We start from the raw sequence: 26,657 nt of genomic DNA on the forward strand, positions 1-26,657 counted from the left end.
GTCGTCGAGCCACGGAGCGGGAGGGGAGGACCGAGCCGGCCTGGAGGATAGAGAGTCAAAGGATGCAGAAAGGGAGGAGAGGAGGGTTGAGGAGGCAGATTCAGGAGATAGGTTGGACATCTACTTTCTGCATGACACAAGTAATTTTTCCAACAATTGTTTACAGACAGATTATTTCACTAATAATTCACTGTATCACAATTCCAGTGGGTCAGAAGTTTACATACACTAAGTTGACTGTACCTTTAAACAGCTTGGAAAATTCCAGAAAATAATGTCATGGCTTTAGAAGCATCTGATGGGCTAATTGACATCATTTGAGTCAATTGGAGGTGTGCCTGTGGATGTATTTCAAGGCCTACCTTCAAACTTTGCTTGACATCATGGGAAAATCAAAAGAAATAAGCCAGACCTCAGAAAAAAATTGTAGGTATTGTAGGTAAATTGTAGGCCTGAAGGTAACACGTTCAAACAATAGTACACAAGTACAAACAGTAGTACAAACAATACAAACAATAGTACACAAGTATAAACACCATGGAACCACGCAGCCGTCATACCGCGCAGGAAGGAGACTCGTTCGGTCTCCTAAAGATGAACGTACTTTGGTGCGAAAAGTGCAAATCAATCCCAGAACAACAGCAAAGGACCTTGTTAAGATGCTGGAGGAAACAGGTACAAAAGTATCTATATCCACAGTAAAACGAGTCCTATATCGACATAACCTGAAAGGCCGCTCAGCAAGGAAGAAGCCACTGCTCCAAAACCGCCATAAAAAAGCCAGACTACGGTTTGCAACTGCACATGGGGACAAAGATCATACTTTTTGGAGAAAGTCTTGTGGTCTGATGATACAAAAATAGAACTGTTTGGCCATAATGATCATCGTTATGTTTGGAGGAAAAACAGGGAGGCTTGCAAGCCAAAGAACACCATCCCAACCATGAAGCACGGGGGTGGCAGCATCATGTTGTGGGGGTGCTTTGCTGCAGGAGGGACTGGTGCACTTCACAAAATCAATGGCATCATGAGGTAGGAAAATTACGTGGATATATTGAAGCAACATCTCAAGACATCAGTCAGGGGGGTTAAAGCTTGGTCGCAAATGGGTCTTCCAAATGGACAATGACCCCAAGCATACTTCCAAAGTTGTTGCAAAATGGCTTAATGACAACAAAGTCAAGGTATCACAAAGCCCTGACCTCAATCCTGTAGAAAATTTGTGGGCAGAACTGAAAAAGTGTGTGCAAGCAAGGAGGCCTACAAACCTGACTCCAGCAGTTACACCAGCTCTGTCAGGAGGAATGGACCAAAATTCACCCAACTTATTGTGGGAAGCTTGTGGAAGGCTGCCCGAAACGTTTGACCCAAGTTAAACAATTTAAAGGCAATGCTACCAAATACTGATTGAGTGTATGTAAACTTCTGACCCACTGGGAATGTGATTGAAGAAATAAAACCTGAAATATATCTTTCTCTCTACTATTATTCTGACATTTCACATTCTTAAAATAAAGTGGTGATCCTAACTGACAGGGAATTTTAACTAGGATTAAACGTCAGCAATTGTGAAACTGAGTTGAAATGTATTTGGCTAATGTGTATGTAAACTTCCGACTTCAACTGTAAGTAAAACATTACATGATTTCAATATCCAGACATTGTTCTTCTGTGCAGGCCAATAGGTGTTGAAGCCCTAATAGAGATGGAAATGTGGAAATGGCCAGGGTTGCGTGCCAAGGACCAAGTTATACCTCTAATTCATAACTGGCTCAAAATGGCTGTTATTTAATCAAGATCATTGTGAGATGATAAGACATAAAGTGGTCATACATGCTTATGACAAGTCTTAAAGTGCATATACCTAATAAAGCCTTTACCAAAAGGTTTTATTAGTACATACATTTATAGTTAGAGAATAACAAGAATGATACAAACTTATATTGTCGCATATAACTTCAATTCAGCAGCCTGTTTTGTTTTCTTATTTTTGTTCACAAATGTTTATCATACCGAGAAGCATAGGCCTACCTCCCGCAATGGCAATGACTTAAGTACACAATAGCCAGTGTGTAAACATTTGTACACCCGTGTGTGAATGTCCTGTGTGTGTAGGAAGAGCAGTGTGCAGCGTGGAACAGAACAACAGATCATCATCTTTAATTACTTGTTACTTTTATCTATTATTCTTATCCATATTTTTTGAAACTGCACTGCCGGTTAGGGGCTCGTAATTAAGCATTTTACTGTAAGGTCTACTACACCTGTTGTATTCGGTGCATGTGACTAATAAAATCTGACTTGATTTGGCTCGTTCGTTCTGCTGTGCATAGGCATCTGCCTCTTCTTCATCCTGAAGATTAATAGACCCAAAAGCTTTTCTCTTGGTCCACAACCCATTCCAATATTTGGGAATCTGCTGCATCTGAGTTTGGGGAATCCTTTGATAGCTCTTGAGATGGTACAATTTTTATGCATCAAATAGCGTCAAGAATCAATGGCGTCAGTGTTCAAATCAGTTACATTATTTGTTCCAAACATTGTCATTACTTCACCAAGGGTGTGGACTTTGCAGGACGACCCCAATACCTTATGGTCAACCATGCCTTACAAGGAAGAAGAAATAGCGTCAAAAACTATACTATTGTTGGAATCAAGAAAACACATTTCAGTAATTTAGCAATTATGAATCTTTGATTTTCTGTGAAGACCACCTGAAACTATGATTCTAGTTCATTTTATTTTATTTAAAAATCATGAAAATACAGTACCAGTCAAAAGTCTGAACACACCTACTCATTCAAGGGTAACAAAAAAGTGTTAAACAAATCAAAATATATTTTAGATTTGAGATTCTTCAAAGTAGCCACCCTTTGCCTTGATGACAGCTTTGCACTTTCTTCTTTCTTCTTCTCTTATTTTAGGGCACTCTTATCATTACAAACCTCACGTCTGTGCTGTACGAAGAGGGACAGTGGAAGTTCCCCCATGAGTTCAACTCCTTAAACTTCCTGAACGAGCAGGGAGAGTTTGAGAAGCCTGAGGCCTTCATGCCGTTCTCTGCAGGTGAGGGATAGAACAACACAAGGTGCATCACTGATGTTGTTGACTGCATAGGAAGTAAAGAGGTAATGCAGTTTGTTGTTGTTGCAGGGCCACGAATGTGTCTTGGAGAAGGACTCGCTCGCATGGAGCTCTTCCTCATCATGGTTACTCTCTTCAGACACTTCAAGTTTGTCTGGACTGAGGACGCAGGGGTACCTGACTATACCCCTGTGTTTGGTATTACTCTGTCCCCCAAACCCTACAGACTTGATGTAAGGAACTAGTTAGGAGCAGTGGCATGTATTCATGGATGCCAAGGGAAGTCAGGCATCCCCAAATATTTGACCAATATAAAAATGATAAAATAATGTACACTGCTCAAAAAAATAAAGGGAACACTAAAATAACACATCCTAGATCTGAATGAATGAAATATTCTTATTAAATACTTTTTTCTTTACATAGTTGAATGTGCTGACAACAAAATCACACAAAAATGATCAATGGAAATCAAATTTATCAACCCATGGAGGTCTGGATTTGGAGTCACACTCAAAATTAAAGTGGAAAACCACACTACAGGCTGATCTAACTTTGATGTAATGTCATTAAAACAAGTCAAAATGAGGCTCAGTAGTGTGTGTGGCCTCCACGTGCCTGTATGACCTCCCTACAACGCCTGGGCATGCTCCTGATGAGGTGGCGGATGGTCTCCTGAGGGATCTCCTCCCAGACCTGGACTAAAGCATCCGCCAACTCCTGGACAGTCTGTGGTGCAACGTGGCGTTGGTGGATGGAGCGAGACATGATGTCCCAGATGTGCTCAATTGGATTCAGGTCTGGGGAACGGGCGGGCCAGTCCATAGCATCAATGCCTTCCTCTTGCAGGAACTGCTGACACACTCCAGCCACATGAGGTCTAGCATTGTCTTGCATGAGGAAGAACCCAGGGCCAAGCGCACCAGCATATGGTTTCACGAGGGGTCTGAGGATCTCATCTCGGTACCTAATGGCAGTCAGGCTACCTCTGTCGAGCACATGGAGGGCTGTGTGGCCCCCCAAAATAAATGCCACCCCACACCATGACTGACCCACCGCCAAACCGGTCATGCTGGAGGATGTTGCAGGCAGCAGAACGTTCTCTGCGGTGTCTCCAGACTCTGTCACGTCTGTCACATGTGCTCAGTGTGAACCTGCTTTCATCTGTAAAGAGCACAGGGCGCCAGTGGCGAATTTGCCAATCTTGGTGTTCTCTGGCAAATGCCAAACGTCCTGCACGGTGTTGGGCTGTAAGCACAACCCCAACCTGTGGACGTCGGGCCCTCATACCACCCTCATGGAGTCTGTTTCTGACCGTTTGAGCAGACACATGCACATTTGTGGCCTGCTGGAGGTCATTTTGCAGGGCTCTGTCAGTGCTCCTCCTTGCACAAAGGCGGAGGTAGCGGTCCTGCTGCTGGGTTGTTGCCCTCCTACGGCCTCCTCCACGTCTCCTGATGTACTGGCCTGTCTCCTGGTAGCGCCTCCATGCTCTGGACACTACGCTGACATACACAGCAAACCTTCTTGCCACAGCTCGCATTGATGTGCCATCCTGGATGAGCTGCACTACCTGAGCCACTTGTGTGGGTTGTAGACTCCGTCTCATGCTACCACTAGAGTGAAAGCACCGCCAGCATTCAAAAGTGACCAAAACATCAGCCAGGAAGCATAGGAACTGAGAAGTGGTCTGTGGTCACCACCTGCAGAACCACTCCTTTATTGGGGGTGTCTTGCTAATTGCCTATAATTTCCACCTGTTGTCTATTCCATTTGCACAACATCATGTGAAATTTATTGTCAATCAGTGTTGCTTCCTAAGTGGACAGTTTGATTTCACAGAAGTGTGATTGACTTGGAGTTACATTGTGTTGTTTAAGTGTTCCCTTTATTTTTTTGAGCAGTGTATTTCAATAATAAACACAGCCAGAATTATTAAAAAAATAAAGGGGGAAATTAAAATGTAATCACAATGACCAACCATGCCGAAAGAAAGTTAAAAAATTTAAATAAATATTTTACTATGTTTTGACATGACCATGTAGTACTGCGACATGACGTCAAAGATGCGACACACGTGGTTTGCGGAAATGAACACATACCAATAGCGTAAGCTTTCTGGAATCTACTTTGTATTAAATTATTCGTGAATTACACTAATATTTGAGTTGTACAACAGCACAATTTCTTGCACAGCATGGCAACCGATGCTAAAAGACTCAAGGTAGAGATATGGTTTATTTTGCTAAGCTACATACTTGTATGTTGGAAAACGCGTTGTTGTTAGTGATGCGACTAGCTAGCTAGCTCATGGGTTCACGATTTCAAGTTATGAATGCTAGCTAGCTTGAAAGTTACCAACCCGTAGGAATAACTAGCAAACTAGGTGAATAAGAATCGTTGATAGTGGTGTTTTTTTTGCACGTGTCAATATGTTTAATCTTACCAGTCTGCATCATTGATTATTGTTTGGTCATGGGAGTCTGATGGTGTGATGATCCTTGTTTCCTGTGTAGACAGAGGGCAGCGACCCTCTCCAGAGCTTCCTACAGTGGTGTGAAGGAGTGGGGCTGAAACTCAACAACAAGGTAATCACAACAATCAGAAAGCGTACAAAGACATTGTCTGCAATTTGTAAAATGCCATGTATTTCACATACCTACAGGAGTATTGGGGGTGGAACTCACCAGACTATTGCTATGGGTTCTGTGTTAATGGTCATTCAGTTGTATTCATTCACCAAGGTGTACATCAGCAATGAGGGCACAGTGGCAGAGTATGGCATGCTGGCTAAGGAGGACATAGATGAAGGAGAGTTGCTCTTTACTATACCCAGAATGGCTCTTCTGCACCAAGGCACCACCAAGGTCCTGGCTGTGCTGGAGGAGGGTGAGAACACACACACACACACACACACACACCTCTTATTGGAGGCCCCCAAAGAAAACATCTGTTCCTCCCTAGGTAAAGCATCTCTGGAGAACACGTCTGGATGGGTGCCCCTCCTCCTGGCACTGATGTATGAGTACACATCTCCCCAGTCCCACTGGAGGCCTTACCTATCCCTCTGGTCTGACTTCACAGCTCTGGATCACCCCATGTTCTGGTAAGGGCAAACACATACAGTATGTTCTAATATTCTTGAGTTGAGTAAACTGTTGCATTTGAGTATTCTGAGTTGTATTTTGTGGATGTGATTTGTAGGTCAAAGGATGAGCGGGACAGACTCCTGAAGGGGACAGGGATCCCAGAGGCGGTGGATACTGACCTCACCAACATCCAGAAAGAGTACAAAGACATCGTCCTACCTTTCATTACGTTACACCCTGACCTGTGGGACCCAGAGAGACATACACTGGACCTCTACAGAAGCCTGGTGGCTTTTGTCATGGCTTACAGGTGAGGTTGTATGGCTCAGGCACCAAGGAAAGCATGAGGAGGAGTGGGGTGACAGGCTTTCTACTAAGCTGCTTGTACATTTGGAACATATTGCAGAGGTCTTCACGGGTTCAAAAAGTTAGACCTGTTCCCGAACTGGGTCCGTGGCTTTCCCACCTGACCAGATGTGCATAAATTAAAACATTTTAAAACCAAGACCTGTTCCGAATGGACCTGAGAACAATCAGACCAGTTCCCAAAAAGGCCTGTGGAAAAACAGATCCAAACAGACTGTGCCGTTTCGGATCCGAGAGAAGAAAGTGTAAATGTAAATAAATGTAAAGAAAGAGCGAGAAAGAAACCTCTGACCGGCCGCTACCAGTGCCATCAATAAATGAGCGATATTGGCCAAATGATACACAGTTATGTGTCCTTAAAAACTGCCTATAACCCAATAAAAAAATATATACAAAAATCATCGATGTGTAGCATATTCAAAATGTTATATCCTATTGTTTGTCCACCTCAATGTTCAGCTGTCAGAGATTTGAGTGCTAAATACATCAAGCATTGTATTTATATAGGCCTAAGCGCCACTGTATGATATTAATATTTAAAATATAAAGCAAGAGAAACCTAGCTCTAGAGAGACCAAGAGAAAGATTGAGGAGTGCCAGCGCCATGTTCCCGACATCCACATGCATTTCTTTATGCTTGTCAGATAGTTAACTACCGCTATAGAGATATAGTCGTAAAGAAGGGGGCAAATTTGTTAATTTTCAATCAGAATATTTTTTTTTACAAAGATAAGCATAATATTGTTAGATTTAAAGGAGTAACTGGTGGGCCTAAAACAGTCTTCCGCACCTCAAGTTCAGGAGTCAGTTGAAACGCTGATGTGCACTGCCTTCATAGCTAAGCCTAATAATAGCCATAACACACTAAACCTTCACAAACGTTTCATATCTTTATTAGGGTAATATCAAAAGTAGGCCTGAGTCATGTTATTGGGAAAATATGAACAGGTTATTATATTGCATTCTGTCTCAACAGAATTAAACAAAACACGTGTTGCATATCCTATTTAAAGAACTGGTTTAAACCTAAACAAAAGTTTTGTACAGGCCTAGCTTGCTGAAATTACCAACAAAGCAAGTGCCTACCGCAGACCTACCCAACAAATTACAGCAATAGGATAATGCTATTTATTTTACAACAGGTCTATTTTTTTGAAAACTAATCTTCAACTAAATACTTAGAACAAAATTAAAAAGACAGTTTGAACACAATTTTTAAAATGTATCAACAAAATGAAACAATACTTTTTGCATATATAAAGAACTGGCTTAGATGTTTTAAATATGCCTACAATAATAATAATGATGATAAAACAAATGATAATAAATACAAGTTAGAAAATTGTTGGACCCGTGAAGACCGCTACTGCAAAGCAATCGGTTACACTTCAAAGGTGCATAATTGAACAGTTACAGAAGTTGATAGTACTTCTATGTATAAGTCAATATCTTTGTATTTACAATTTAAGCCCACATTTGTATTATTCATTTCACACAAATCACTGATAAAGCTGAAGTGTAACTGGATAACCAAGCTAAGGAACAGCAAATTAAAATGTTGCTGATGTGTTTTGGGGGAACCAGGTTTGTTTCTGGCAGCATACGTTCAACCCAGATTCTCTACAATATTCCTTCAAAAGCCACTCCTGTGATTGGGTGATGATTTCCACACAACACACCCCTCTTGTGTGATTGGATGATTTCCACACCACACCCCAGGTAACCTAACATAGCAGGTGTGAAAGAAATACACAAAACTAGTTCCCCTACATACTGTTCTTGACGAGAAGAAAAAACTGTCAGGAGGTTCTCTTCTGCACTGTTCAACCAATTCAGTAAATGTGGAGGAGTTAAGATGGAGTGGAGTGTTACAATCCAAAAGTGGAAGTCGCGTGACTCATCACAGGCTCTTTTCCCATTTCCCCTGAAAACCGGAACATCCGGTTGTTGGGGACTCGGCAGAGGCTACACCCCAGGTGAGACCAGTGTCTTACTATACAGTACTATAAGGAAAAACTTCATGGCTGTTTAAACAACATTCACCTTCTCCCTCATTACTTGTGTCCAGCTTCATGGTCCATCAAGCTTTGGAGGTGATTTACCTGTCAAGGATTTGTCTTTCTTCAGTATGTTGTCCATTTTGATGGAACGGCTGGAGTGTTTGACGTTTTTGTAGTGCTACTGATACTCTTCAAGTGCTGATCAGTTTGCTGTCTGGCTCTGAATACAATCCCATAATCCACTCTATTTCTCATTTCCTCTGCAGTTTCCAGGAGCCCCTGGATGAGGATGATGAGGATGAGAAGGACCCCAATCCTCCCATGATGGTGCCCATTGCGGACATGTTGAACCATGTGTCAAATCACAACGCCAATCTGGAATACACACCCGTGAGTAAAACCCCCCTACAGTTGACATTCTGTTCACTAATCCTATATAGTGGGTGTATAGCAAGAATATGATATGTCCTTTTTCTCTCTGCATTCACAGGAGTGTTTGAAGATGGTGTCAGTGCGAAGTATCCGGAAAGGAGAGGAAGTGTTCAACACATATGGTCAGATGGCCAACTGGCAGCTCCTACACATGTATGGCTTTGCCGAGCCATATCAAAGTAATAGCAACGACACGGCAGACATACCCATGTCCAATGTATACAAAGCAGCTGTGCAAGGTGATCCGACAACTAATACACAAACTGAATCAACCCAAATTAGTGACCAGATTTCTAAATTGTCCTTATGGTTTTGACAAATTCACGTCTGTTCCATCCTCTTCCACATCTCAGTGACTCGGTCTGAAGCCGAACAGCGCCTCCTTGTGGAGAAGTGGAGTCTTTTGTGTGAGATGGAGATGGTTGGAGACAAGGGAGTGTTTATCTTCGGAAAGTCAGGGTCCCTCACTGACACAGAGATGTACACAACACTCAAGGTAACCATATTAAGAGCTCATAATTGAATATTTAAGCAATGAGGGGGTGGGGTATTTGGCAAATACACCACGGCTGTTCTTAGTCGTGGTATATTGGCCAGATTAAACCCCAAGGTGCCTTATTGCTGTAAAAAAGTGGTATGTGGTCCGATATACCACGGCTTTCAGCATTCAGGGCTCGAACCACCCAGTTCATAATCAAGACTATCCAGTATACTACTGGGGCGGCAGGGTAGCCTAGTGGTTAGAGAGAACCCCCGAGCTGACAAGGTACAAATCTGCCCCTGAACAGGCAGTTAACCCACTGTTACTAGGCCATCATTGAAAATAAGATTTTTTTTTCTTAACTGACTTGCCTGGTAAAATTTAAAAAATACATTGTTTGCCTCTCCCTAGATCCTGTGCATGTCAGTAGAGGAGTTTGAGGACTTCAGAGAGAACGAAGGCTGGGAGGAGGCAGATGATGACGAGGAGAAAATGTTGCAGGCACTCTCCAACGAGGGCCTGCCTAGTCTGCCCCCTCTCTGGAGGCATCTGGTGCACGCTGCAGCCCGCTTCACACTGGACTCTTATGGGGAGGACATGCTGAAAGACAAGGTGCTGCTGGAGGATGAAGATGGCTATGCAAAACTGAGCAGCCGGCAGAGGAGAGCACTCCAGGTCCGCTACGGACAGAAGACTATCCTGCATCAGCTTCTGGAGCTCACCAAACCATAAGTTGCCACAAAAAGCACAGCGATTTATGATCTCCACTCAAAACTAGCCTAAAGGGTTAGAGCCAGTGGCCAGCTTTAGGCCTATTATAACTGAACATATTTGGAAAACTGATTTAACTGTATATCCTTGTGAATTTGTATGTGACTGATGAGCAATGGCTTCTTTGAGACTGTTGGAAGTACTGCGCCATACAAGGTCCTTCATGAGTCACTATAAGTTACCCAAACCGACAATGGACCCAAACCGGTGGCTGCAGCTGTCGAGTGAACTGCTATCATGTTTTGCATAATAAAACAAACAGCAGTCTCCATTTGTTATCACTGAGGGAAACAAATGCAGTTGAATTGTTTTTAATGAGTTAACTACAGTATGCATACAGGAAATAAGTAGCAAGAACTAAAGGACTACAAAATACACACGGACCAATACATTTACAAAACATTCAAAATCCTTACAAAATGGGCTGTATTGGTCCACAATTTGGATCTTTGTACAAATTAAGGTTCAATTAGTCATTTCAAATTTTCCAAGTGCCGGGGAGAACCTAACACACTTTAAAATGGAAAGACCATTGACCCCCACCACACCCCAAGCAGATAAAGGAGTGAACCCAGGAGAATCTAGTGCACTGCCTTTCTTCCCACTCAAATTGGGCTGCTTTTTATTACATCCACTATCCATTAAGCCTCAACGCAAATAAATCAGTCAAGAAATATGTAAAACGAACAATGTAGGAGGGAGACAAAACAGGGCTTTGGTAGTAAGTGAATGTGTGTCTGTACACGTATCATCTTTACATGTTAGATAATTTGTTGGACACTCCTTTCAGACAAGGAGCTCTCTCCCTTTTAATATTTACATCAAAATTATATTAAACAGCATTCAACTTCTCCATATCCAGGCCCCCTCCCCCCCAAAAAACAAAAAGATCCATGAGCAGCAGTCCTTAAACTTCAAATCAGCGTTTCCAGTTCATCCAGTGCTAACAGTAATGGGGGGCGCATCTGTGGGGTGGGTCCAGGGATTGAGGGTTTGGCCCTAGCATCTCTCCTGCAGGCTGGCTGACTAACTGGCACCAGTGCCCTCCATCACCTGCTGAGCCTGCTTTTGCCCCATGCAGCACTGAGCCACTGACTGGAACAACCTGAGAGAGAGAAGACAGCGGAGGGCTTTTAATCCAAGTCCTTCCATTGCAGCTTATCTTAGAATGATATTTCTTTGTTGTTGAATAAAGCAGAGCATGAACACAACATGCTGCTAACTGGTTATCCTCCAGCATCTACTCTGCAGGTGAAGTCATCTCAGCTGAGTGAGAAGCCAACTCTGGTAGAGAGTGAATGAGCACATACTTCTCGATCTCCGGGGCACAGTGCACAAAGTCGTGGCTCCAGAACTTGAAGGCAGGGTTCTTGATGAGCTCGATGAACGTGATGAGCAGTCCCCAGGGGTGAGGCCTGTTCACAATCAGCCTCTCCAGAAGAACCCTGCAGACAGGAGCAAAAGCTACTAAACAAAATACACTTGGAAAGGAAACAGATCCACGAAATGCAGGTAGTTCTGCAATGCCTGGTTTTCAGATGCAATAACTTTTTGTAGAGAACAACATTTACCTGGTGATCTGCTCCTGGATTGCCTCCGTGTTGGCCTCAGCAAACAGGTAGAGCATGGTGCAGCTGAAGTAATGGGTGTGGCTGTTTGGGTAGCGCAGCTGATTAGCAATCGCATTCAGGAAGAGATAGCGCCCTGGGAACAAAGGAATGAGAGAATACCACTGTATACAAAAAACAAAAAAAAGTTTGCTTTCGTGTGTGTGTGTGTCTCTTACCCTCAGTGTCCAGGTCCACAGCCAGGTTCTGGAAGATGTCCATGTGGGCTGAGTGAGTGATGGTGCTCATGGAGGGAGTGCTGCCCTTGTTGTGGATGTGTGCGATGGCCTGGGTCCCCACATACAGCACCAGTGCATTGATCAGCTGGATGTTGTAACGATTGCCTGGCTCATTTGACACCTAGAAGAGGGTTGTTGGGTAAAAAGGGAGAACAAAAATGTAAAACCAACACTACGCAATGGAAGGAGACTAGTTTTGTTTCCAGATTGCATTGCTTAGATCTACAGACACGCAATGAAACCCCCATGTATGATGATACTTCAGAAACAAAACTTAACCTGGTCTAAAGATGTGTCGTGCTGCAAATACTTCCAGGGACCCAGAGTGGCGCCCCCTACCTGCAGATTGCTGCGGAGCTCAGAGAGGAAGGTGACAGGGGAGCGCGTCTTCAGGTACGAGTCCAGATCCTTCTTGAACTGAGAGGGCATCACTCCGGTGAAGTTAGTGAGGATGCGTGGAGCAATGTTGATCTCGCTGAGCATGTCAACCTAGTAAAGAAAAAGTAAAACAAAAAAAATATTGACTAAACCTTAAGAGTTACAGAAGACCATTTCCTGTGTAATAATGTATTTAGGGTCTGTCATTCAGCTTTACCTTCAGATTGGGAGTGAAGGGGTCTGGAAGTCTCATATTGCGTGGGAAGGCACTCAGGATCAGGTTGCGGAGCTGGATGCAGTTGGGCGGGATGACATCACAGAAGCCGTAGTGGTAGTCACACAGGAACTCTGGGAAGTCATGCAGCAAGACAAGCAGGACACGCAGGGTACCCTGAGGGACAGGAGAAAAATCCAGTCAGTCAGGTTACTAGTCATTTCAAGGGGGAAAAAAACTAACATTTAGAGCAGTTTACATACCTTGTAGAGGATTTGCATAGGTTTGTTGAGCTCAACATTCCTCAGGAAGGGCGCTAGGTATTTGAAAAGATCAATGAGCAGCTGGGCATACATGGGCCAACCCTAAGAGAAAAGAAAGCAAAGGTTATCAGTGGTTGCTTTTATGCAGCAAAAACACCCACCCAGACATTGCATTAACACGTTAGTGACTTGTCCTTGCCTTCTGCTGTGGGGTGTGTGCCAGCATCCTGGCGATGAAGATCCGGTGAGAGATTAACTCCAGCCAAGCGTAGACAAAGCCAGGGGCTTTGGTAGGCCTCAGGATGTGGAAAGTGTTGCTGTGGATATAAGGGGAAAAGAAATATACATCATACGGAGTTGAGGAAAGTAACCTTTAAGATGTCTTGACAATCAGTGATCAATATTGTCTAACAGACATGGCAGCATTTACCAGAAGGCGGTGAGGGTCTGGAAGTTGATGGTCTCCAGCACATGCTCGGGGGCATTGAGCTCAAGCAGCAGCATGATGAAGATGCGGTGGTAAGGCAACTGCTGAAACTCTGTCTGTCTTACATCATGGTCCTGGATCAGCACTCCAACCACAATACCTAGAACCTGAGACCAGTCAAGGGGCATTCAGATGAGCCCAGTAATCATGACATCAAGAGCATTTCTTATCTTAAATCTGATGTGTATAAAAAAAAAGAAAAAAAACATTTAGTTGATATTGCAGTTTGAGGTTTTCAAATGTAAGATTGTCTTTGAGAGATCTTTACAAAGCAGAAAGCTTATTATTCAGCCTCCATGGTGAGCATCCTCCTAATTCTTACCTTGTTGAGCAGGTTGATCTTGGTGACTGTGTTGGTGGCCTCTCCAGAGTGCTTGACCAGCAGAGCGATGAGGCGAACAAAGGCGTCCAGGTTGTGGTAGCACTTGGCTCTGATGATGGCGGCGCTGGCTGCAGGATTGTGCTGCTGCTCGGCCTGGGCGCGGTAGCTGATCTCCACACACATCTCTGTGCACAGCCGGAAGAAACGCGTGATCAGGTCATCGGTCTTCAGAATGCCCTGCTGGTGCATCTGGGGAGGACAGTAAGTACAGTATTGAGAATTGCCATTCGCTTCTACCGTCTCCCATAATGTAGTTAGAATTGTTGTTTATTTTTTCCTGAAATGAACAGCTACTGTGTATTTTAATTTTATTAGGGATCCATTATCTGGTCCTAAGGAAGCAGCTACTCTTCCTGGGGTCCAAACACACCAAGACACTTACATTACATCATAGAACACCACATATCCACAACACAAAATGTATGATAACACAATGTGCTTGCACATGTGTCGGTAGCTGTGCATCTTTTCACATTTCCCGCTGTTCCATAAGGTGTATTTTTATCAGATTCTACTGCTTGCATCAGTTACCTGATGTGGAATAGAGATCAATGTAGTCATGGCTCTATGTAGTACTGTGCGCCTCCCATAGTCTGTTCTGGACTTGGGGATTGTGAAGAAACCTCTGGTGGCATGTCTTGTGGGGTATGCGTTGGTGTCCAAGCTGTGTGCTAGTAGTTTAAAAACAGACAGCTCGGTGTATTCAGCTTGTCAACACGTCTTACAAAAACAAGTAGTGATGAAGTCACTCTCTACCACTGAGCCAGGAAAGATTGACAAGCATATCATTAATGTTAGCTCTCCGTGTACATTTAAGGGCCAGTCGTGTTGCCCTGTTCTGAGCCAATTGCAATTTTCCTAAGTCCCTCTTTGTGGCACCGGACCACACGACTGAACAGTAGACCAGGTGCGACAAAACTAGGGTCTGTAGGACCTGCCTTGTTTCTAGTGTTGTTAAGGCAGAGCAGCGCTTTATTATGGACAGACTTCTCCCCATCTTAGCTACTGTTGTATCAACATGTTTTGACCATGACAGTTTACAATCCAGGGTTACTCCAAGCAGTTTAGTCACCTCAACATTCTCAATTTCCACATTCATTACAATATTTATTTGAAGTTAAAGTGAATGATTTGTCCCAAATACAATGCTTTTAGTTTTAGAAATATTTAGGGCTAACTTATTCCTTGCCACCCATTCTGAAACTGCAGCTTTTTGTTAAGTGGTGCAGTCATTTCAGTCGCTGACGAGTATAGGTGGAGTCATTCAGCAGCATACCACCCTGCATACCACTGCTTGCTTGCTTCTGAAGCTAAGCAGGGTTGGTCCTGGTCAGTTCTTGGATGGGAGACCAGATGCTGCTAGAAGTGGTGTTGGAGGGCCAGTAGGAGATACTCTTTCCTCTGGTCTAAAAAAATATCCCACTGCCCTGTGTAGGGTGCCGTCTATCGGGACGTTAAACGGGTCTCCTGACTCTCTGAGGTCATTAAAAATCCCATGGCACTTATCGTAAGAGTAGGGGTGTTAACCCCGGTGTCCTGGCTAAATTCCCAATCTGGCCCTCAAACCATTAGTCACCTAATAATCCCCAGTTTACAATTGGCTCATTCATCCCCCTCTCCCCTGTAACTATTCCCCAGGTCGTTGCTGCAAATGAGAACGTGTTCTCAGTCAACTTACCTGGTAAAATAACAGATAAATAATAAAGAAAAACAATCTGCATACAGACACTGGCTTTACTCATGAGAAAAAAAAGAGGCCTAGACAGCTGCCCTGGGGAATTCATGATTCTACCTGGATTATGTTGGAAAGGCATCTATTAAAGTACACCTTGTGTCCTGTTAGACAGGTAACTCCTTACTCACAATATAGCAGGGGTGTAAAGCCATAATAAAAAATAAAAAGTCTCCACAAGCAGACTATGATCGATAATGTCAAAAGCGACACTGAAATTTAACAGGGCGGCAGGGTAGCCTAGTGGTTAGAGCGTTGGACTAGTAACCGGAAGGTTGCAAGTTCAAACCCCCGAGCTGACAAGGTACAAATCTGTCGTTCTGCCCCTGAACAGGCAGTTAACCCGCTGTCATTGAAAATAAGAATTTGTTCTTTAACTGACTTGCCTAGTTAAATAAAAGGTAAAATAAAAATTTAAAAATCTTTTCAATTTCTCAGCCAAACAGTAATTTGTGTAACAGCTGAGCTTGTTGAATGTCCTTTCCTATAAGCAGCTGAAAGTTTGTTTACTGTAAAATAATGTATCTGATCAAACCATTTTTTCCCCAAAAGTTAACTAATGGTTGGTAATAGGCTGATTGGTCTGCTATTTGAGCCAGTAAAGGGGGCTTTACTATTCTTAGGTAGCGGAATGACTTACGCTTCCCTCCAGGCCTGAGGGCACACAATTTCTAGTAGTCTTAAATTGAAAATATGGCAAATAGGAGTGGTAATATAGTCTTATTATCCTCAGTACTTCTCCATCCAAGTTGTCTGACCCCGGTGTCCTGTCATTATTGATAGACAATTTGTTCCTCTTCCACACTCACTTCACAGAATTCAAAATTACACCGCTTGTCTTTCATAATTTGGTCAGTTTTACTTGGAAAAGTACAGTTTATTTGATTGTTTAATCATGATTTCTCAATACCTTTGCCAATCGGTTGTGCAGGCAGACTTATTTGCCATTCCTTTTGCCTCATCCCTCTCAACCATACAATTTTTCAATTCCTCAATCAACAGGGATTTAACCGTTTTTAGTCATTTTCTTAATGGGTGAATGCTTATTAGTAATTGGAATAAGCAATTTCATAAATGTGTCCAGCGGCACCACAGACCAACAAACTCTTTACATCAACATAGGAATCGCTACAAAATGTATTGTATGACCTCATACACTATATTAGGCCCAGCCTTTAGAACTTTGGTTATCCTAGATATGGCTACTATATTGTGATCACTACATCCAGATACTGCTTTCAAGCAAATTTCTGCAGCATTAGTAAAGATGTGATCAATATATGATGATTTCATTCCTGTTGGTAACTACCCTGGTAGGTTGACCGATAACCTGAACCAGGTTGCAGGCACTGGTTACAGTTTGAAGCTTTTTCTTGAGTGGGCAACTTGATGAAAGCCAGTCAATATTTAAAAATCACCCAGAAAATATACCTCTGTTGATATCACATACAGTCATGGTCAAAAGTTGAGAAGTTTCACTGCTGCCTCAGTTTGTATGATGGCAATTTGCATATACTCCAGAATGTTATGAAGAGTGATCAGATGAATTGCAATTAATTGCCAAGTCCCTCTTCGCCATGCAAATGAACTGAATCCCCAAAAACATTTCCACTGCATTTCAGCCCTTCCACAAAAGGACCAGCTGACATGTCAGTGATTCTCTCGTTAACACTGGTGTGACTGTTGTGTGACTGTTGACAGGGACAAGGCTGGAGATCACGGTCATGCGGATTGAGTTCAAATAACGGACTGGAAGCTTCAAAAGGAGGGTGGTGCTTGGAATCATAGTTCTTCCTCTGTCAGCCATGGTTACCTGCAAGGAAACACGTGCCGTCATTGCTTTGCACAAAAAAAAGGCTTCACAGGCAAGGATATTGCACCTGAATCAACCATTTATTAGATCATCAAGGAGTGGTTCAATTGTTGTGAAGAATGCTTCAGGGCGCCCAAAAATGTCCAGCAAGCGTCAGGACCGTCTCCTAAAGTTGATTCAGCTGCGGGATCGGGGCACCACCAGTACAGAGCTTGCTCAGGAATGGCAGCAGGCAGGTGTGGGTGCATCTGCACGCACAGGGAGGCGAAAAATTTGATGGCCTGGTGTCGAGGGCAGCAAAGAAGCCACTTCTCTCCAGGAACAACATCAGGGACAGACTGATATTCTGCAAAATGTACAGGGATTGGACTGCTGAGGACTGGGGTAAAGTCATTTTCTCTGATGAATCCCCTTTCCGATTGTTTGGGGCATCCGGATAAAACCTTGTACGGAGAAGACAAGGTGAGCACTACCAACAGTAAAGAATCCTGAGACCATTCATGTGTGGGGTTGCTTCTCAGCCAAGGGAGTGGGCTCACTCACAATTTTGCCTAAGAACACAGCCATGAAAAAAGAATGGTACCAACACATCCTCCAAGAGCAACTTCTCCCACCCATCCAGGAACAGTTTGGTGACGAACAATGCCTTTTCCAGCATGATGGAGCACCTTGCCATAAGGCAAAAGTGATAACTAAGTGGCTCGGGGAACAAAACATTGATATTTGGGATCCATGGCCAGGAAACTCCACAGACCTTAATCCCATTGAGAACTTGTGGTCAATCCTCAAGACAAACAAAACTCCACAAATTCTGACAAACTCCAAGCATTGATTATGCAAGAATGAGCTGCCATCAGTCAGGATGTGGCCCAGAAGTTAATTTGACAGCATGCCAGGGTGGATTGCAGAGGACTTGAAAAAGAAGGGTCAACACTGTAAATATTGACTCCTTACATCAACTTCATGTAATTGTCAATAAAAGCCTTTGACACTTATGAAATGCTTGTAATTATACTTCAGTATTCCATAGTAACATCTGACAAAAATATCTAAAGACACTGAAGCAGCAAACTTTGTGGAAATTAATATTTGTGTCATTCTCAACTTTTGACCACGACTGTATATTATCAAGCATTTCACACATTTACATTTAAGTCATTTAGCAGACGCTCTGGTGATCTATAGCAGCTTCCCACCAGAATGGGCTATAGGTGAGGCAGATGAACATGTAGCCGTATTACTTCAACAGTATTTAACATGAGATCTTCAAAGCTTTTCAGGAATGTGGTTCTGAATATAAAAACAACATCTCAACCATTGGCATTTGTTTTTTCAGTAGATTTTATAACCATGTATTGCTACCACTGTATCAAAGGTATTATTCAAGTGAGTTTCAGAGATAGAATATGAATATCTGTTACTAGCAAGTTATTAATTTCATGAACCTTGTGTCATAAGCTACATATGTTAACGTGGGATATTTTTTTTTTGAACTTCTCTGGGATGCTTGACGCTTTACTGGGAAGCTTAGCAGAAGTAGACATGCTCATGCTATTTATATTAGTGCAGGGTGAGCTGCATACAGTGCTAGGGCACACCACCTCAGTGCTAACAGTTATAACTCTGGTTCATAGGCACATGATTACTGCATACAATAGCTGTAGGATCAGCAGAGGCATTCAGAGGGACATAAATTAAGTTACATTGTGTCTACCAACACCGTGTAATGTTCATTTGCTGAAGCATTATGACAACTCAGCGTCACAATGGTAGGGGTTAGCGGAGCTGGGCTTGGGTCATTGATAAGTCATTGTCTCAACATAGCCTTGTAATGCTGTGAATGGATCCAGGAACACAAATTACTAAGATTTTAGTATAAATGTCCAGTTTCATAAGTAACACTGCTGCTTGGTGAGCACAGCAGTGGGTTCCAAGATAATGGGGTTGCTACCATGAGCACTAAGACCAACTCTGTCAAGGACATGACTTGTGCTGTGTATTTTAAGGCAAACCAGGTAACTGCCTTGGAGGAACCTGTCATAAGGCAAAGACGGTTAAAAGACAAGTGTGTGTGCTGTACCTGGCCCACAAAAGCAGAAAAGGCCTTGGTGCTGTCCCGGCCAGCGGCTGCAGAGTGGTACAGGTTGACCCATTCCCTCAGCAAGTACTCCGCCTTCTCCCTTAGGCCCGGCGGGTCGTCGTACTCAGACGCTTGCGAGATGCCAGAGTGCATCATAAAGTTGGGTCCTCCATGGGCCCGGTCAATCATGGCCTCGTAGTTAGAGCGGACCACATCCATCAGCTGAGGAAGCCTGGGGATCACAGGACAGAAATCAGTTAGAAAACTAAACATATGTACACCAACACCCCAATAAACTCCACATCTCCAAGGTCTTATTCATTGTGCACCAAATGGAAGACAATGAACTGAAAATAGGGACAACCTAAACCACAAAATATAAATACGCCACGTGTAAAGTGTTAGTCCCATGTTTTATGAGCTGATATTAAAAAAATATCCCATAGATTAGGGCATAATAAATGTATTTCAATTGACTGATTTCCTCATGTGAACCAACGCAGTAAAATCTTTGAAATGGTTGCATTCATATTTTTGTTCAGTATATTAACACCCATTTTACAGTGTGTCTTAATGAACACAACCCAAAATCCTAATTAAATTAGGACAGAAAAGGACTCACCCCTCGGGTGCATTGGCCCTAGAGTGTGCGCTGGTTCTCATCAGAGTCTCGATGGTGTGGAACAGGTCGGCCTCTGTGATGTGGCTCACACTGCGCTCATCCACCAGCAGCAGCTTTACCAGCTGCATGGCAAATGCCACTGCCATGTAGTGCAGACCGTTCTCCATAGACTAGACAAGAGAAACATACACACAGGGGTTTTAAGATAGTGACAAAGGGACGGAATACACCACATGCCCATTATTCCGTTGTATAGAATCAAGATGGACTATTGACAGATGGCATTGCTCACACTAGAATATCTCAATGCTTAATAAAAGGTGTGTGTAGTGGTGTTTACCTGTGCCAGGTGCAGGTCGTACTGCTGCATGTTGACCAGGTGGTTTCTGATCAGCAGCTCCACAGCCTCCACATTGTACTTGTACTCATCACGGCACTCAATTAGGCACCTGGAACAAGTAAAGATATCACAAACATTAAATTAATGAGTGGATTTAGTTTCCCCTCTTCATTCGAGCAAAAAAATTAACCCAACCAACAGGAGGGTTAAGGGGATACCAACCTGGTAATCTGTTTGTTGCACCATTGTGGTCCGTATGCCCGTCCGTCCTGGAGGGCTTTGAGCACCAGCAGGTGACACTCTCTGTACCGCAGGAGCAAGTCAGCATCGGCACCACTGGTGGCATCGAGCAGACCCTCCACAGCCTAGAACAAGGAAGGAGAGATGAGGGACACCGGAAGAGATCTTTTCTACTGAGACCGGTGTATTCATAAAGACAGCTAAACAACTTTTCTATCCATGTATGTTTTCCTAGTGTTGTTGTGTGCGGAGTAGTCCCTAACCTTCTGCAGCAGGCCCAGAGCAGCAATGCCATCCCGGGAGTTCCTGGCCAGGGCCACTGCCTCCAGCAGACTGCGCAGGGATTGAGTCTGGGGGTTCATGGCCAGCGCTGGGGGGATGGCATGGAGGTGCTGCTCCAGGTCCGCCATGCACTTGTCATAAATCTGAGCCACATCGTCTGTGGCCCATGCCTGTTGCTGTAATAAACACAGGACAGAGACATTTATATGCTACTTGAGTAAAGTTCTTAAGCTTAAAATCAGATTGGGTTATGTCAAAGACAGCAGAAAATGCAATTTCAGGGAGTTCTCTCTTCCAGTGGTATGAGAGTCTACCTTCATGGGCTGGGCAAGGAATCCAGTGGGCTGAGACAGGTCGTTGCTGGGTAGGAAGCCTGGAACATTCCTGGCAAACTCCTCGTACACCGCCAGCTGTTTGGGGTCTACTCCTCCAACCTGTGGTAGAAATTTAGCTCAGTAAATAGTCTAGATGCAAACGCAGTCTTTGATAAAACATTTTTTAATTTACGTTTTCTTGACTATACCGATAATAGGAGAGAAAGTGGAGTGCCAAAAACTAGGTGTGCTCACCTTGAGTCTGATCTGCTCTGGCATGCGCTCTGCCTGGTAGGTCAGCACCACAGGGTCGCAGTAGCGACGACCCTCCTGACGGGCGTGCTTCCTCAGCTCAAATTCCTACAGGAGAGAAAGCGTAAAGGTACAAGTCAGCCATCATACAAAAGTTGTGGACAGTATACAGACAAGAGCAGCATCCCAGTGCCAATATGGTGATGAGCCCATAACCACTAACCGTGGCCAGTCTCTTGTCCATCTCTGGGCCAGCCTTCTCCACTGCAGTCTTCTGGATGAAGCAGCAGGCCAGCTCACAGTTGTCCTGGGCAACCCTAGCAGCAGCCTCCTCCATCATCTCTCTCTGCTGGGGGGTGGGGGCCTGGAGGGAGACAGGACCAAAGCTATAAGCAAAAGGAACACTAATAAGACTTATTTTATATAGTGCTTTGTGGATGTGAATGAAGGCGACTGTACCCTGAGGGCTGCGGCAAAGCTGTTCTTCAGGTTGGTAGCGATACTCATGAGCAGGGGCTCCCGGCAGGTGATCATGGCCATGCCGGCGGTCAGGTTACGCATCATGTGATGGGCAGCCACACGCATGCGCGACTCCTCGGAGTCCAGGGCAAAGTCCTTCCTGACAATCTGCTCGCAGGTAGTCATGGCGATCTTGATGGAACGGTCCACCACAGGGTGGACGAGCTCCTGCACGGCCCGCTCAATGGACTGTCTCACACACTGCTTCAGCTGAGGGTGGGCTTGGAGCAAGGGGATCTGCAGGGAGAGAAGTCTTAGTACCATGTGTAGGTCACAACCCAGGTGTTTGAGTAAGAGTGCTACTTACGTTGATGTTGATATTGATGTGAGGGGCTAGCCCTGCAAGGGCGTACACATTGATGTCATGATAGCTAAACTGTGGGGTAGGGGGACCAGTAGCTGAGCAAGTGGTGGTTGGGGCAGGAGTGGATGGCGCAGCTGCAAATGGAAGAAAGTCTCCTGTTGGTTACAAAATGCTATTTTGATTAAAATACAGCCCGAGAGCAGCAGCTCGATGAACAGAACAAATAAAAAAAGCAATGGGTTAAATGTTCTTGGCAAAACACTTGAACAAATGTAGGTTACTGAAATTGAAATGATCAATACGATGAGCTAAAATCATTCAACAAATTATGATGAAATATTTCCATTTCAATATACATGGGGACCAACATCACAATCAGATGAAACAAACATTCAAATACATTTGTTAGAAAGATATTCACACACCGACAAGGGGCATCCCAATTTGAAAGTGCTGGATACCTGTGCTAACAACAGGGAGCATTTCTTCAGGGGGCTTGGACTCTTTCTTTGGTGCAGAGAGCTGTTCCTCCAGGCTCTTCAACTTGTCTTTGTCCTTCAGAAGGGTGCCAGGCTTCAGGTCATTGATGTCAAATGATAAGTTCTTACACAGCACCTCAATCTCAAACTTCAAGTTCAGCTGTAGTGAGAAAAGCACAATGACAAATCAGTACCTGAAAACTTTTAGAAACATGGTGTGACTGGTAGATGAAAGAGAAGGGGTTCCCTGACCTTGAGATCATGCTCTGTATGCAGCTCTGCCAGAACATTCATGATGGCCATCGTCCAGGGATTCTGGGGTCGAAAAATCTGAGGATATTAAATGGCTTTTAAGTCAACCTGCTCTTAAAAACATTGAAGGCATAATAGATAGGAAATGTGCCAATACACAAACCCAGTGCTAACAAGTCAAAATAAATTACCCAGAGAGCTATTGGCTCCTAAACAAAAAGTTTTTTTACAAAAATATTGCGCACATGCTTTGCTTCCTCTGGAGGTGAGCTTTAATGCGGTCTATACTTGTCTACGTCATCTAGCTCTGACTGGCTCCCTGTCTGCTGCTGTAGGTACTCTGCCTGATGGAACTGGCTCACTTTCTTTTTCTGTGGATCAGTCTTAGGGCCCATTATTTCTCTTGACCATGCGACCTGCCCAAGAAAAACTAGTCTAGTAATAGGCAGGCCGTAGTCAGGGTAAATACTCCAGGCCCAAATATTGTCTGTTGTGTTGGCCGTCTCGCTATTCCTGCCTGCCGGGGATGGCTCAGTCTGTGCTGGGCTCAAGCTCACTGAACAATTCGCACTGTCAGTTTTCCTAGAAATTAAAATGTGAATCCAGATGCATATTGATATACTTAAAAATGTTGGTGAGAATGTGGCTTTACCACGCTACGTAAACTGGATTCCAGGACTTTGGCCACAAACGGGACCACATAGAGTAGCTCCTGCTGCCCCTTGACATACGCTTCCAACAACAGGGATTTCACCTCCAAATCCTAACAGGAAAAAAATTAAAAACAGGTTAAACACAAAATACCATCTTGGGGCACAATTACAAACATTTGGTTAATTGTTGGGAGGAAAACTAAATGGAAAGTTTAATACAGGCCAACATTTAAAAATGAGGAAATCTACTCACTGTGTACAGGATGGGCTTGTTTTTAGCCAGAGTGATCATACCAAGCCAGTGACCCAAATTCTTCAGTAGGGATCGATCAGAGAAGTTTGCAGCTGCCTTATCAGAGGTAAGGAGAACCTGTCACAGGGAGAGAGAAAAGGTTAGCAATGAAATATATCTTTATCTGATGACTTTACAAACTATTGTCCATAAAAATGGATTAAGTGAATAACTCTTCACCTTGATGTTTCTGTAAGTTTCATTCAGGGCCATTTTGACAAACTCTGGGTTCTTCAGGGTGTCCAAGAAGTTGGAGTACAGGCTGTGGAAGTTGGGCTCAATGCTGACCCTCTTCATGACCAGATACTGAGAGACCCAGGGCATGAACTCCTCTTTGACAGTCTCCTTTAACTCCTCAACCTTGAGAGTTAGATGAAAGTACACAAGTATTAGTAGAAGTAATAGTAGAAATCTTGGCCAAAACCAAGATCCTCAATATAGCATGCTTTTGCAACACCAGGTAGTAAACAAAAATATATCTATGACTGACCTTCTGTGTCATGTTGGATTGTGACAGGTTATTGAAGATGAAAGCAATTTTCTCTTGAACATTTTCTGGGGGTTCCACAATCCTCTCGGTTTGGTCTGTTGCTACTAGAAGTGTGTCGATGTTTGTGGTGTTGATGGAAGGCTGAAATTACAATATACATTCAAAACAAAATGCTGCTATTCTATATTATAAGCTCTTCTTGGGAAACTTCAATTCTTAGTGAGCGCATATTTGCCAAACAACTACACTACTGGAGAATTTCTTCAGTGACATAGCTTCAACCAACTCATTATTTTAGGCTTGTCACACATTTGTTAAAAATTTACATTCCTTTAGTCTTTGTAAACTAAAATGAGCATTTCAAATGTGAAAACCAGAGAGCGTTCCTCATAGAACGGTTCAGAATGTTGCCATTGACACAAACTACGGCAACGCAGGAAAACTGATGCACTGGTTTGCTAGAGTCATTTTACATGACCAGAGAAAAACATTGGCATATATATGGTGCAAGTGACTCCCTGATGTTTTCCCCAGGTACTCACCGGCACATCCTTCTTGAAGCTGCCAGGGGTAGGCCGGGTGATGGTAGTGTTTTTGGCGACAGTGGTGGTGGTGGTAGCTGTGGTGACCAGGGTGCTGGGCTGTCCAGGCTGGGGGGCTTTGGGAGGCTGAGACAAGGCCTGAGCTTGTGCCAGCGCCAGGCTTCCTGGGGTGGTGATGGATCCCTGCATCTTCACCGGAGGGTCCCGTGACTGTTGGCCATACTCGATATACTGCACGCACAGGATATTCGAAAGTGCCAGAGCGAGAGACTTATTTATCGCGAAGTAGGATCCGCACCTCTGGCTAAGATGTTACGGATATCAGTATAAAAACAAGGAAGATACATGTACAGATGAAGAATGACCGATTGTGTCACAAATATACAGGAAATCCAATTACCTCTTGTAAATGATGGGGGAATTGCAGAAAGTGACCGATTGAGGCCAAGTGCTGACAATATTGGGGATAGTCCTTCAGTCTAGAGAGGGAAAGATCAAATTAGTCCTACAGCAGTCACAGATCATTTGAATCACACATGCGCAACATGCAAATATTCAGTGTGGAATTCCATTAAGCACCTGAAGACAGATAATAGTCCATACCTATTTTTGAATCTATCTAGAGCAGCGATTCCAAAGTAATACATTTTGGACCCAAATGGCTTCCTCAAGGCTTCGAGTACATATCGAAGGGCCAGTCCGAGGGCCATGTAGGTGACAAGGCCTTTCTCAATGATCCCCCCGAACAGGCAGGCGGTGATGTGTAGCTCCTTGTCAGGGTACTGGGGGAAGAAGCGGTACTCCTCAAACAAGTTCCTCAACATACAGTTAAAGACCTCACGCTCTCGCTTGATGGTGGAGTCCTTGAACCTCTGCAGCATCTCCAGCACCTGCCAGAGAGAGACAGGCGCCAAGGATTTAGCATCTGCAAGTTTGATAAACACGGTCACTGGATAAGTGCCTGCAACACCCTGCAGACTAGAAATGTCACAATACCAGAATGTTTACTTTAATACCAGGTTTAGTATCACAATTAGGGTTTTCACGATACCAGTATTGACATTCAGCGATGTTGTGTTAAGGAAACAAAACATAAAGCAGACAAATTGAGGAAAACAGTCCTAACGTTGATAACAAGCAGCCTTATGTTAACCAAAATCACATTTCTCTTCCAAGCTATAGCACCACTATTTTGCATACAGTAGATTTAATAAAGGACCATGGAGTTCAGCCTGCTTTGTGTTTTCCTTTTTGACATGGAAAATCAGGTTGTCATATCGCGACAACTCTAATCACAAAACGACACAGATGCAAAAGAATATAGCGTATTAGCCACTTGACTTCTATAGTTAAAATAAGAGAAACAAATAACAAATGTGGACAGCCTAAAATCCTTCTACAAAACCATATAAGACAGCATACAAAATAATACAATAAAATTGGATACATATAATAAATGTGTTTATCTATGGCCAAATTATATCAATGTTAAAAATAGAATGTTGACCCTTTAAGCTAGCCTCTCTTTTGAGAAAGTTCAGGCTACAGTAGCCAATACGAATGCTAGATGTCTTTTTGTAGAGCTTTCTTTTTGTAAACTATCAACAGTAGCCTATTGCTAATTTGCTACTATTTTCACTATTGAAAGTTGACTTTAG

At 43.5% G+C, this 26,657-nt stretch overlaps 2 protein-coding genes across 23 annotated transcripts in view; one reads left to right on the plus strand and one right to left on the minus strand.

The window, feature by feature from the left end:
* Nucleotides 1-5,149: 5,149 nt before the first annotated feature.
* LOC115134042 (N-lysine methyltransferase setd6) lies at nucleotides 5,150-10,490 on the plus strand. 2 transcript variants are annotated; one of them, XM_029667604.1, is made up of 9 exons: nucleotides 5,150-5,308; nucleotides 5,601-5,672; nucleotides 5,829-5,973; nucleotides 6,049-6,190; nucleotides 6,289-6,483; nucleotides 8,806-8,929; nucleotides 9,030-9,210; nucleotides 9,325-9,467; nucleotides 9,864-10,490. In XM_029667604.1, the coding sequence occupies exons 1-9, from the start codon at nucleotides 5,282-5,284 to the stop codon at nucleotides 10,182-10,184; spliced, it is 1,350 nt and encodes a 449-aa protein (XP_029523464.1). In that variant the 5' UTR covers nucleotides 5,150-5,281; the 3' UTR covers nucleotides 10,185-10,490. The 2 variants fall into 2 exon arrangements, with proteins under 2 accessions (XP_029523464.1, XP_064878492.1); XM_065022420.1 differs by having other exon boundaries at nucleotides 5,158-5,193.
* Nucleotides 10,491-10,518: 28 nt separating this feature from the next.
* LOC115134041 (CCR4-NOT transcription complex subunit 1-like) overlaps nucleotides 10,519-26,657 on the minus strand; it is a 40,100-nt gene continuing 23,961 nt past the window's right edge. For 8 of the 21 annotated variants that reach the window (XM_029667592.2, XM_065022414.1, XM_029667588.2 and 5 more), the window contains exons 20-48: nucleotides 25,603-25,889; nucleotides 25,400-25,478; nucleotides 25,000-25,239; nucleotides 24,458-24,598; nucleotides 24,148-24,327; nucleotides 23,929-24,045; nucleotides 23,675-23,785; nucleotides 23,023-23,100; nucleotides 22,717-22,930; nucleotides 22,295-22,446; nucleotides 21,928-22,224; nucleotides 21,692-21,832; nucleotides 21,472-21,576; nucleotides 21,217-21,336; nucleotides 20,884-21,078; nucleotides 20,603-20,745; nucleotides 20,381-20,489; nucleotides 20,041-20,210; nucleotides 19,419-19,650; nucleotides 13,734-13,982; nucleotides 13,355-13,518; nucleotides 13,124-13,241; nucleotides 12,925-13,026; nucleotides 12,665-12,838; nucleotides 12,349-12,558; nucleotides 12,010-12,190; nucleotides 11,795-11,927; nucleotides 11,534-11,668; nucleotides 10,519-11,328 (exon numbers count right to left, since the gene is read on the minus strand). In XM_029667592.2, coding sequence (XP_029523452.1) covers nucleotides 11,250-11,328; nucleotides 11,534-11,668; nucleotides 11,795-11,927; nucleotides 12,010-12,190; nucleotides 12,349-12,558; nucleotides 12,665-12,838; nucleotides 12,925-13,026; nucleotides 13,124-13,241; nucleotides 13,355-13,518; nucleotides 13,734-13,982; nucleotides 19,419-19,650; nucleotides 20,041-20,210; nucleotides 20,381-20,489; nucleotides 20,603-20,745; nucleotides 20,884-21,078; nucleotides 21,217-21,336; nucleotides 21,472-21,576; nucleotides 21,692-21,832; nucleotides 21,928-22,224; nucleotides 22,295-22,446; nucleotides 22,717-22,930; nucleotides 23,023-23,100; nucleotides 23,675-23,785; nucleotides 23,929-24,045; nucleotides 24,148-24,327; nucleotides 24,458-24,598; nucleotides 25,000-25,239; nucleotides 25,400-25,478; nucleotides 25,603-25,889 — 4,656 coding nt within the window. In that variant the 3' untranslated portion in view covers nucleotides 10,519-11,249. Of the gene's footprint in view, nucleotides 11,329-11,533; nucleotides 11,669-11,794; nucleotides 11,928-12,009; nucleotides 12,191-12,348; nucleotides 12,559-12,664; nucleotides 12,839-12,924; nucleotides 13,027-13,123; nucleotides 13,242-13,354; nucleotides 13,519-13,733; nucleotides 13,983-16,359; nucleotides 17,339-19,418; nucleotides 19,651-20,040; nucleotides 20,211-20,380; nucleotides 20,490-20,602; nucleotides 20,746-20,883; nucleotides 21,079-21,216; nucleotides 21,337-21,471; nucleotides 21,577-21,691; nucleotides 21,833-21,927; nucleotides 22,225-22,294; nucleotides 22,447-22,716; nucleotides 22,931-23,022; nucleotides 23,101-23,674; nucleotides 23,786-23,928; nucleotides 24,046-24,147; nucleotides 24,328-24,457; nucleotides 24,599-24,999; nucleotides 25,240-25,399; nucleotides 25,479-25,602; nucleotides 25,890-26,657 lie in introns of those variants that run through there. The other 13 variants (XM_029667603.2, XM_029667602.2, XM_029667601.2 and 10 more) reach the window with 7 other exon arrangements.

Source organism: Oncorhynchus nerka, linkage group LG9a (genome assembly GCF_034236695.1).
Source record: "Oncorhynchus nerka isolate Pitt River linkage group LG9a, Oner_Uvic_2.0, whole genome shotgun sequence".
Lineage (NCBI taxonomy): Eukaryota > Metazoa > Chordata > Actinopteri > Salmoniformes > Salmonidae > Oncorhynchus > Oncorhynchus nerka.